This window comes from Misgurnus anguillicaudatus, chromosome 22 (assembly GCF_027580225.2).
Source record: "Misgurnus anguillicaudatus chromosome 22, ASM2758022v2, whole genome shotgun sequence".
NCBI lineage: Eukaryota > Metazoa > Chordata > Actinopteri > Cypriniformes > Cobitidae > Misgurnus > Misgurnus anguillicaudatus.
Window position 1 is genome coordinate 32,552,617 of NC_073358.2, and position 12,889 is coordinate 32,565,505.

The 12,889-nt window shown below is 35.1% G+C and overlaps 1 protein-coding gene across 4 annotated transcripts in view; it reads left to right on the plus strand.

Moving 5' to 3' along the window:
• Nucleotides 1–12,889, plus strand: part of sh3glb2b (SH3-domain GRB2-like endophilin B2b) — a 58,762-nt gene that overhangs the window by 4,546 nt on the left and 41,327 nt on the right. For all 4 annotated transcript variants that reach the window (XM_073860373.1, XM_073860374.1, XM_073860375.1 and 1 more), the window contains exons 3-4: nt 3,257–3,385; nt 9,839–9,976. In XM_073860373.1, coding sequence (XP_073716474.1) covers nt 3,257–3,385; nt 9,839–9,976 — 267 coding nt within the window. The remainder of the gene's footprint in view (nt 1–3,256; nt 3,386–9,838; nt 9,977–12,889) is intronic.

Below are 12,889 nucleotides of genomic sequence, written 5' to 3' on the forward strand. Positions count from 1 at the left end.
ACAAAGCAGGTTCTTAAATATCTGATGAATAGATTTCTAAAAGCAAAGGACAGGGTTCCCACAGGTCCTTGAGATCATTGAAAGTTTGTGAATCTGGAGGAAAAAAATTCAAGGCCATGGGAAGTTTTTGAAAATATACATACATAGATTCAAGCACTTTCAATGACCTGTATCTATTGTATGCAAGAAGTTTTTTGGAAAAAAAAAAATCCGTATTATTCCCTGTGTAGTGTAGGATAATATCATAAAAATTCTAGACGTTTTAAGCACACGTGATTCATACCAAAATGCTTTTTTGCATAGTTGTGTTTGACACCGCAGTGACACAGCACGAGTTCCCTCGAAAGGGAACTTTAACATTGTATCTTAAAAGATAACATGATGTAACCTTGCTCTCACTTAATGTGTCCCCACATTTAGTCCTTGAATTTGAGGGTATGGGACCTGGAAAGTCTTTGAAGTTAACTAAGGTGTGGGAACCCTGAACAAAGGAAGGTTAATGAATCTTTCTCCTTTGACTTTTTTATTATTAAAATTTTTTAATTAAATAAAATTTTAAATTAATAATCAAGTTTTATTACTCCATAAAATGTTATTGAGTAATCTTTTATGTTTCTCAATTTTGATTGATGGCTTTTGTTTCCCACTTCTCCCTTATTTCTCAAAATTTTCATCTCATACTAAATACTTGGTGTTTCGAGTCTGTTTACGTTATTATAGTGTAGTTTATTTCAAGCTTTCAAACTTTAAAATTGCACTGTGATTTGGGGTATAATATATGTTTCTGTAAGACTAACAGTCCTAAAATTACACTATCGACAGACACAAAAAACCAAGACTCAATACTTTTTTTTTCTGTCAGTTTACTGTTGGTTCCGGTTCAACATCTAGTAAACATTAAAGCGATACTCCATCAAAATATCAAAATTGCCCCATGAATTACTTACCCTCAAGCAATCCAAGATACACATGTCCATCATCTTTCAAACAAACACATTTGGAGTTATTTAACAACCCGTTTAATTCCACCGGTCACATTTGTGACCGTGTCTTTTTTCTTATTTCTGAAAGCTCTAAAAGTGTTGATGTTGGCTCTGGGCAAGAAATTTAACTTTTAAATGAAAAAAATAGATTGTCTTGACTAAAATGTATCAATGTCATGTGACTAGGGTGAAAGGTCACATGACCAGATCAGTTTACTTCCTGCTTGCACATCTAGAAGATGATGTCTACCTCAGACTACTACAAAAAGAAGTAAAACATCTTAATTAACATGTAGAACTATCAAATTTGTAGGTGGGGTCTACTACAGATATATTTTGAGGATTTTTTTAATGGTCACAATTGTGACCGGTACAACACACTGTTTCTAATGTAAATATGTCTAATTGAATTTCAGTGAAGTCCGACTATGATGTTTCTCACCGGTCACTATTGTGACAGAGTATAAAACCTAATATTTCACTAACTTAACCAACATAAAATCAAAGAAGGCATACAGTTTGTGTGTTAGGGAGGTCTAAGGAGTAAATTGCATGTATTCAAATTCCAAGAAAAAATTGGGGATTAAACTGGTTAAGTAAATGTCCTTGCTCTTCCAAGCTTTTTACAAGGATCAGGGAACAACTTTTGACTTTAAACCCCCAAAAAGTGCATTAATCTTTCAAAGAAGAATTCCACACGGCTTCAATGGGTTAACGACGTTCTTCTGCAGATAATCAATGCGAGTTTGTAAAAAAAGTAAAATTTATATAAACTATAATAACTAGCTTCCGGTAACAACTCCATATTGGACTCAAGAGATTCATAACAGTCATTGCGCAACGTACCTATGACAATGAACCCTCACTGCAATGATTATAGATTTTGTTGGTATGATTATAGTCTGATGAATAATTGCGATTGTACGATTATTATGGATTCATTAATTTTCTAACATTAATGTATAAAATCACATGAACACACTTTTGAACAATTATTAAAGGGGCCATGGCACAAGAATTTTTAAAGATGTCAAATAAATCTTTAGTGTCCCCTGAGCACATATGTGAAATTTTAGCTCAAAATACCATATAGGTAATTTATTATAACATGTTAAAATTGACACTTTGTTGGTGTGTGCAAAAATTGTGGCGTTTTGGTGTGTCCTTTAAAATGCAAATGACCTGCAAACACTGATCATAATAATGGTGGTTTATTGCAGTTGAAACTCAATTGTGCTGTGAATAATTTTTTTGTCTCTCTTTTTCTCTGCACTAAATGGCAGTGGTGTGATTGGATAGTGCATATTAAGGGGCGTATTATTCTAATAAGAGCTCTTTATGACATCATAAAGAGGGACAAATTTCAACTACCTATTTTTGTATGTGCTTGTAGAGAATGGTTTACCAAAACTAAGTTACGGGGTTGATCTTTTTCACATTTTCTGGGTTGATAGAAGCACTGGGGACCCAATTATAGCACTTAAACATGAAAAAAGTCTCATTTTCATGTCATGGGCCCTTTAAATTCTTTACATTGCAGTCAGTCAGACCACCAGCACCACGCCCGGGCTTTATCCGTGGGAGAGTCGTGAGCAGGACATTTTTAATGCTCAACGGACCATTTGGAGTGTGCCTCTGTTTCACGCACCTATGCAGGCACGCACACACACACACAAAACCAGATCCACAAACAGCCAAGATATGCGTCATGTGCGCATATTCTTATGCTTTGTCATAATACAGTTTGCAACCCAGTCTGCATCATGACGCCCACGTCTTTTGGTTGTTTGTAGTTTGTGTGTGCGTGAGACAGAAACACACGGTGTAACGGAGCCTTTATGATTACTCAACCCGCGACCGTGACATTTTAAAGGGCTGTTAATAGTGAAACTGGTTAATCACTGTATCCCTACTGACTACACTAAAATTCTCTCGTGATGTGCCATGATGAGTCCAAGATTGTGTCGTTGCGGGATTCTAGTTATTACAGTTTATATAGTTTCAAGTATGGATATTTTTCTTGCAAAATCGCATCGATTACATGCAGAAGGCCTTGGAGCTGTATATATTACTTTTGTGATGGATGGATGCACTTTTTGGGGGTTTAAGGTCAAAAGTTGTTCTGTGATCCCTGTTCTCTATTGTTAAAAAGCTGGGAAACGCAAGGACTAAAAAAATTCCAAATATGTTCTTTAAAAAGATGATGGACATACGCTTTTATTTATTAGAAGCTTAAGTAAACCCTTTTCTTACTGATGTGAATCTTTGTTTAGGTGCCCGTATTGAAGAGTTTTTCTATGAGAAATTGGACAAAAAGCTTCCAACCAGAACCACCAATGCTGAGCTACTGGGACAGTATATGCAAGATGCTGCAAAGGACTTTGGGCCAGGAACTCCATATGGTTTGTACAATCACCCAAATAACACACAATCCTATCATTTTACTTGAAATCACTCAAACATGATCACAACATATTTACTTTCTAATAACAGATGCAGTTTTTAGCAGGAAATGTTGTATTAGGTTATCTTTTTTGTATGGTGTAGAGCTCATCCAACATTAACATGAAAGTCTCCTAGCTACATTAATACTGTATCTTGCTGAAAGCTGTCTGTCACTAGATGGTGCAATTGCCCCACCTCAATGGTTAGCCTAAAGGTCGTTTTGGAATTGATTTATTTATCAACATCCTTGTTTCAATAGAGTCTTGTTTCCTAGAAAACAGCCTGGCGAGAGCCGACATGGGCAATTTGCGATTGCTAAACCTTAAGTTGCAGACACCATTGCTAAACTTAAGAAGAGATCATGATCATACAACCTACATAGATGAAATCTTGGATGGTAATATAATTATCAAAGCCATAATTCATAGTTTTTTTCGACCGCATGGAATGTTTGTTTACGTAGAACCCCTTGGCTGTTCAGACTGGCTGGTTCCAGCTGTCAAACATGGGGGTGGAACTGTGATGATTTGGGCTGCATCATTACCCCACTTATCTGAGTTACTGCCAGGAAGCATTTGGGTATTCGTAGTTATCAGATTTATCCTGATTTATTGTCCAAATGTTGTTCTCCAACCATGATAGACATTTTTCTTCTCTTTTTATTGTACTTTATTTTTATTTTATTTTTTCCCCCAAAACAAAACATACAATCATTACAGACACTTACATAGGAAGAGTTTGGTTCCAAAACGCGATAAACGCCATTTTTGAAAAAATTGAGTTACTTCCAAAATCAGTATTATATCAGGTCAGTATTTAAAAGGTAAATTCTTAATTTTATGCAAAATCCAATATCCGCCGTGTTATTTTGTCATCTTTTTTCCCAAAACGAGATAAACGCCACTCCTCCTTTTCTGCAGAATTCAATAAATACGCTCCACAAATTACAGCGCACAATTCCACGCAATGTAAACAACTATGGCGGCGCGTTAAGTACACGGAATCCTAGTTTTCCTCATCTACTTTGTACTTCGTGATCAACAAACAAACAAAAGCAAAATAATACTTTAATGGCATTGATAAATCTGTGATGGTTTTCTGTGACGGAAAAGAAATGTAAGCCATCAACATCTAATAATTTACGCGAGAGGCACTCGGGAAACGGGTGCTTGTTCACCCGACAGCATCTGTGAAGTTTATGTGATTCTAACACATTGACCCCAGGGGATCTTATGAAAAACTTTCCATTTTACTAAAACTCAACGAAAATCGAGCAGGACCAAAACATTTTACAGCTGATCGCTGTGAAAAATGTTAAGCGACGACGTCAAGTATAACCGCAGCAATGACAGTGTTCTTAATATGACAAAGTAAGTGTTTTGATTAATGCCATTAATGTTTATTTTTTTAATCTGTGTGTACAACTAGTCAACTAAATGAATATAAAATGGCAAAGATGAATGCACATTTATCCATTGATACAATAGATTTATAGTATTTTGGGAAAAAAAACTTGTCATGGATTTATCGCATTTTGTGGAAAAAATAATAAGTTTTTATAATAAATCTTTGAAAATCAAGTTATGGATTTGAATTTTTTTATGTTTTTGTAACCTAAAGATGCGATGTAAAAGTTTATAACAGAAAATAGTGGTTTTCATCTTGTCACTTCTTTTTTTGTCTTGGTATAGAAAACACGTTTTTACCGAAATTTGTCAAAATTGATTTATTGCGTTTTGGAACCAAACTCTTCATAGGGTTTTCTCACCTTTAAACAGAACAGTCAGGGGGGACAAATTGAGGTTCAATGTGAGGAGAAAAGGACAGATGTCTTGGTGAGAGATCAGTGTTCATAGATACATACACTAGCTAACGAGATGTGACACTGTGCTCAGATCACAAAATTGTACAGATTATTATCATATATCATGCAATAGTAAAGATAGTATTGATACTTAAATTTTAAGAGTTAAAGGACAAGTTTGGTATTTTACACTTAAAGCCTTTTTATTTTTTAGATTTTTTTATTATACATTTTCCATGTCAAAGAACCCAAATCCAGTCATGGACACGTTGCGGTAATGAAAAATGTTCCCTTAAATGTGGAAAAAAATAACAAAATTGGTTTGTATGATGTCATTTAAAATCATGTGCAAATTTGTACATGAAGAGATGTTTGTAACTGTATGCTTCTTATTTTGATAGCATTTACTTTTATTATCAAAATGTTTCGTGACACCTCATAAGTCTAATTTCGCGAGAATCACCCAATTATTTGCCCTCGTGCATTATGTAAACAGGTGGTGGCATGAACAAATATTTCTAGATATGAATAATGTTAATCTACCTGATGAAAGATGTGAAGGTCTGAGGCTACACTGTGAGTAATGCACACATGATAACAGCAAGCTAACGTTACTTGCAATGTCTCCCACATACTTATAAACACATCACATGACAATAAACGAATAATGTACTTAGTAACGCGTTGCTCTAATCTGACCACTTTTTTTAGTAACGAGTAATCTAACGCGTTAATATTTCCAAACCAGTAATCAGATTAAAGTTACTTAGTCCAAGTCACTGTGCGTTACTATTTTTGAAAATTTCCTTAGTAAAATATATATTTTCTTGTATATTTCTTCTTGCGTCTCGGGAAGTGAAGTCAGGTGTGCGACAAGTCACGTTTTCAGCATGAGGACATTTCAGGTCACGTGTAAGCGACACAAACGTAAACAACGGACATTGGAGAGAGAAGAGAGATGCAGCTACAAAAACACTACGTCAAATAAAAAAACACATTTGGACCCGCGGCACGGCACAGACAGTCAAACTAAGAGCAAGTCCCACCCGGTGGTGCGAAGCAGTGAGCAGGAGGTCATCCACTACCCAAACAACAAAAGCTGGACTTCTGTGCAAAACCAGTAAGTGTGAGAGAGTTGAAGAACGAAAGTAACAAAGCGATTTTCTCCGAGCCCTGATAACATCTGCATCTCACTATGACAGATATTAGCACATAACCTCGGCAAGAGTTGACAAATATCGCGTTATTTACTCACCGATTTCCACGTGTAGATCCAGAACTGTTTTTTCAACCATGATAAGTAAATTCCAAAAGCGTTTTTTTTTTTCTTATGACGCATTGTTTTTCTCGTTTCATGTGTTACAATACTGATAAATCTACAAGGTATTTAGTATATAACATCCTGAAGACTTCTCAGTTTTTCTAAATAAAAGTATTTTGGAGTAGATCCTGTCGGGTCAAAAGTGTTAGTTTTGTCCCGCCGCTAATACTGTGTATAATATGTTAAAAAAAATTATATTATTCTAATTTGATTTTATTTCATTTTCATAGTGTTCACACTATTGACATTTTTTTGTCTCAGCAATTTAAGTTTGTACTGTTGGTTGCTGTTGAAACATTTGATAAAACTGAAATTTAAAATAAAAATGTAATGTAATTATTTTTTTACAAAGATAAATGACAAAATAAGTTTGCAGTTACATATTAAAGAGGTCATAGTGAGATATATTTAATAAAAACAAGTGCTACACAAAAATCTATCATGTTTTGTTGTGTTACTTTTGACCCACCTGTGTGTTACTTTCGTCCCTGCTGTCAAGGTCAAAAGTAACAATTCACTACTTTTGTTTAAAGTGAAATTATACAGAAGTCGTTTTACATTTGTTCAAAATTCCAGCTGGTATTGATAGACCACACTTGTGAGTTATTCACCACAGCAAAAATATATCTCTGTCTAAAACATTCGCTTTTAAGATTTTCTGAAAATGGCCCCTGCTCTCCCCTATTTATGTTAAGTAAAGTCAAGAAAGATTTTTTAGTTTTTTAAAACACAACAGTTCAACTTAAAATGTCAGAAGATACATTGTTGACGTTACTGTTAAAAATGCACTTCCAATAAAGTGAGTGTTGGCAAAACCGGTTGTCATTTTTTATGTTGAGGCAGTGGGGGTGTTGACGGCTACTGGAATATAACTAACAAAGTAACTTGTAATCTAACTTAGTTACTTTTAAAATCAAGTAATCTGTAAAGTAACTTAGTTACTTTTTAAAGCAGTAATCAGTAATCAGATTACTTTTTCAAAGTAACTGTGGCATCACTGTATGTTTGACAGAAAACTTGTGCTGAACGCGGAGACTTCCGCCACTTAAAATGTTTGTGTGAAAATGCACACAACATATTATGATCCACCTATGTTCCGCACACAAAAGATTGCATTCGGCCAATCGGTGCACATGTGCACCATCCAGAAAGCCCTGAACCGAAAAAGGTTCGGTACGAATACACGTCCCGTTACACCCCTACCCACTATGCATAGTTAATGTTTTCGTCGAGCTGCATCTCTGACGGACCTGTCATCATTCATGTTTTCTTCATCTGTGTCACATCTGTGTCAAATCAAGTCAACTGACTTCTGGCACCTAGAAACAGGTATTTCAGCCCAGGATGCACAGTTCTTGTCAATTTTTAGGTTTTGCTTCAGAAACTGCATTTGTAATGTCACCCCACAAGTTCTCAATGGGGTAGAGATCAGGGGATTGAGCTGGGCACTCCATAACCGCAATCCTTTTTGTCTGGAACCAAGATTTTGCCATGTTCCCATGTTGCTGATCCATGTTCCCTTGTATACGATAAATAGGCCCAACACGGTAGTATGAAAAACTTCCAAAAAAATTACTTTTGCACCACCATGCTTAACTGTCTTTACAGTGTGTGACTTACAGTGGCTTCTTCCAAACAGCTTAGCTTCAATCAGATGTCTTCTGACTGTTACAGTACTTACAGATTATTTTAGATCATCTTTGATCTTTCTCGAGGTGATGAAAGGCTGAATCTTTGCCATCCTGACTATTTTTTCATCTGTTTTAACAGAAGTTGCTTGTTTTCTTCCATGTGCTTGGGGTTTTTCAGTTCAGTTTATTTGTCATTGTTATAGAATAACAACAAAATGTTGATAGAACAAAAACAGACAGACATATGGTTTTAAGTTGTTCACCCATTTACCTTATCAATTTACATCCCTTAAATCATCCATTACTTTTAACCTAATATAACATAACTCCCCTGAATAGCCCATTAAAGTGCTTTTCCTGTAAAGTGCTTGGTGCAATAATTAATAAATCTAGTAAGGGTAAGGTATTTGGAGTGTATTTTGCAGCAATACAAAAAGTCCATGTCACAAGTATGCCAGTTTTGTTGCCGTTTTAAAATCAAATTTACTTAGAAATTCAGCAACAGCAATATTTTATAACAATGGGCAAAAGTATTTGCTTCCCCTCTTTCTTAAAGCTCCCGTTCTTTCTGTGTTTTTGAAGCTTTAATTGTGTTTACAATATGTTTCACGTGTAAAAAAAGCAGTATTTTTTCGCACAATTTACTTGTGTATAGCGCTGTTTTCACTGTCCTAAACACGGGCTGATGATGTCTTCCTTGTTCTATGAAGTCCCTCCTTCAGAAATACATAAGTTCTGATTGTGTAGTTTGTTTAGTGTGTTGTGATTCGATAGCATATAGATCTAAACACTAGATGTCGCCTTGGGGTTCTGAGCATGCGTCAAAACCGCCACCATCTTAGAACAGGGGTTTTGTCATAGGAAGTAGCTAAGTAAAGCTGCTATCTCCGCCTGTACTCCGAATTCATGGACGATGCCGGACTTTTGTGCTGCATATGGATGTTAGGCCTTCTAGCACTATGCATTAGAAAAAGTAGATTTTCATAATATCAAAACTTTAATATTTTTCTGGACTCAATGCTAAATACATGTCTGACTGTTGAAACGAACCAAAAGAAAACCAAGAAAATCACATTCATGTCGATTTATGGTGATTTTATTTCCGTTACACCATTGCCTACAATGACACTGATGCGGGGCTCCCCTGTTTCAAGATTGTGGCTCTGGTTGACGCATTCGGTCTAATGAACTGCCGTAGCCAAGGCAACATCTAGAGTGTCTATGATTCGATAGCAGCTTAGCTTGCCGTTAGCTTAGCTGGCGACTGACGTATTCCTGTGGGCGGAGTTTAGTAAAAAAACTGTTCTACTGACTCATTTATGCAGGAAGTAGAGGGCTGTAGTCCAAACCGGCCGTTCGCTGTAGGCTTTGAAACGGGAATTCTGTTACAGAAAATATATCGCCTGACAGTGCACTTTGAGCTTTATCATTTTGCAGGTATTATTTATGCTTACTTGGGTTTAAAAAACGGGATCAAAAAGAACGTGCCCTTTAATAAAGACCTTAATGTCTTAATATCTAGTCCACTCCTCTTTGCACTGGCACAACTTCTTGAGACTAAATAGTAGATGTTTCTGGCAAACGTACATTGAATTTGCAGAAAACCAAAATAAATAGTTTCTTATATTTGAGAATTCTTTGCTTGTGATTTCAGGTAGCACTTTGATCACTGTTGGAGAATATCAGAAAAGATTGGGTGGAGCAGAGAGAGAACTTCTTCAGACATCAGCCATTAACTTCCTCACACCACTGAGGAATTTCCTAGAGGGAGACTGGAAAACCATTTCGGTGAGTTACAAATGTTTTTTGTTTTTGTTTTTAGATGTTCTGACTAATTCTGACTGTCTGTTTGGCATAGCTGACCAGTGCACAAAAAAGCAAAAGTAATAATGCAAAGGAATGATGAAGTCAAGAGGAAATTTTAGAGCGCCTGGATTTAATAATGTGCTCGGATGAATGGCATCATGTTTTAAGAAGGTTGCGGTCATGACAAAGTGTTGTCCTTGCTTCTTTTTTTCTATCCACCAATCAATTGACTTGTCATAGATGAGTCAAATATGAACAAATAAATAAATGAGTAAACTTCTGCCCCCCCACCCTCGATACTAACGTGTATCGCCAATCTCACAGGCTGAGATAGGACGATCTCAAAATGGGGCATATTGCCCAACACTAGTGCAGGATACATTATTATAGGTGGGGCAAGTTGTTTTCTTTATTAGTCACTTAGTTGACTATTCATTTAACAATTTTACTCAAAACATCTGCTTTATTCAGAAAAAAAGCTTCAAATTATTTAAACTGACCACAATTTATGAGGCAAGTGATAAGAAATGCATTACTAAGATAACACTGAGTCTTCCCTTTATAGAGATCATTATTTTCAATGTTTTTGGTCATAATGTAAAGCTTTTGTTGCCATGACTTGCACAAAACTTCTAGGTTTTTAATCACTGTAAAAATTGCTGTAATTATGCAGCTGGTTGCCAGTAAATTACTGTAGAAGATAGAAGACTGAATATGTTCATTTTCATTTAACTTTAAAACAAACTGTTGCCAGTAAATAACATAAATGTAAAATCTACAGTAAGTTACTGGCAGCTTGTTGCCAGTAATACCCAGTAATACTGTCATTTCTACAGAAATTTTTTACAGTGTATGGTTAAATGTTTTTTATTCACGTTTTCTAACAAACGTGAACAAACAAATAAATAAAATCAAAATAAGGTTGAATCAAATTACTTTCAGTCATATAAACACTGTATAAAAACTTTATTGATTTTAGTGAATTGAAAGTAAAAACATCATACTTGTAAAAAGGGGGAAAAGGGAGGGAGCACCTATAAACAATTATTGTCACTTGGGGAAAAATAACTAATAATTTTTTTCCCTTTTTGCGCTTTGTCTTTCCTAATCAGGAATAACAGGGTGGACAAGAATGGGTTACTTATTAATTAAAACTGTGAATAAGGTTGTTATGTTTATAAGTTACAACAAGAAAGTTTGCCAAATTGTGTTAAATTGTTTTGTTCTTCCAAGCATTGTAAATCTAATTTTTTTATTTGAATAAACTGCAACAAGTCATGCATCCAATGATAATAATTAGGTGGGGAGGGATTTTTCCAGTTTGTTAGTATAACTCTCTTAGCAATAATTAAACAAAAAAGCAAGAGCATTCGACTGTAAAGATGTCAAGGATACATTTGTGGGATTAAGACTAAATAGTGCTACTAAGGGACTTGGTTCAGTATCTAAAATAAAAACATCAAAAATTGATGTCCAGAAAGAAATCAACGCTGGGAACAGCCAAAAAGTATGATCAAGAGTTGCCAGAGCTTGTTGACATTTGTCACATGTAGAAGCATTATTTGGATATATTTTGGAAATTTCGCTTTGGTCCAGTAAATTCTGTGACGTAATTTAAATTGTATTCGTGAATGACGAGAGCAAATTGAGGAAGTATGTACACGACGAAGTGCCTTTGACCATTCCTCGTCTGTAAAAACAAAGTTGAGATCTGACTCCCAACTCTGCCTTATTTTAGAGAGGGGCGAAGTATCTGACAATACAGTAAATGAAAAAATAGTTTTGTAAATATTGGAAACCGCACCTTTGAAGACTTTTATTTTCAGAACTTGTTTAAGAATCTATTTCTTATAAATTTGCGGGCCTGAAGATATCGAAAGAAGTGAATTTTTGGAAGGCTACATTTTTCTGAAAGATATGAAAATGTTACAAAAGTATTTTCTTGTTTTCTTGAAAAGGGTCATTAATGTTTACAATGCCTATTTTGAACCACTAGGTTTTTAATATTGTGTAGTTCAAGCCCCAATAAAGATGTGATAAAAAAAATAAATATAAATATAAATATAAATATAAATATAAATATAAATATAAATATAAATATAAATATAAATATAAATATAAATATAAATATAAATATAAAAATAGTAAATATAAAATAGGTATTAATCTTACTAAACACCTTGTACTTTGATGTTCGCTTTGATCCATGGCTGGATCGAGAAAAAAAGTGAAAAATTGGCTGAATGACGGAGCAGAGCCGAGGATCGCTGACGTTTTCATACTTAAATAGAAATTTAAATAGGACTTAAAAGCCACCACAAATTTGTGTACCAATTGTGGAATACAGAAATTTATAAAGGACCTATTGATGCCACTGACAATAATTATCAAGTGATTAAAGAAAAAATAAACCTAAATGCCTCTTATTTATGTTGGTAATGAATGCCAAAGCCCAGACGTTAAGTTGATAAATACATTACAAAGACATTGGGAGAATATTACCCCTCAAAAATGTCATTAAAAATAGTCTTTCCCACGATGAGTGGAAAATTATTATTCTCTATTTTTAAAGTCAGCCAGTTTTTTTCTTATTTAGTTTGCACTGTCCCGCCCCCCTATTGGAAGAAAAAAAAACTCACCTGCGCTACTGCGCACATGCAACTTCATTCGGCGTGACTGCTAGACTCCACTCGTTTATGTAACGGCAGAGAAAATGTCAGAGACTACAAATTCTATCCTCTATCCCCCACCAGAAAAAAAGTTAAAATCTACAGTATGGGAATACTTTGGGTATATTAAAAACACATGCGGGGTTGTCCTTGAAGATGGATATCCAGTTTGCAAGAAATGTGGATGAAGAGTGGCTGCAAAAAGAGGCACTAAAGCCCATTTAAGTGAT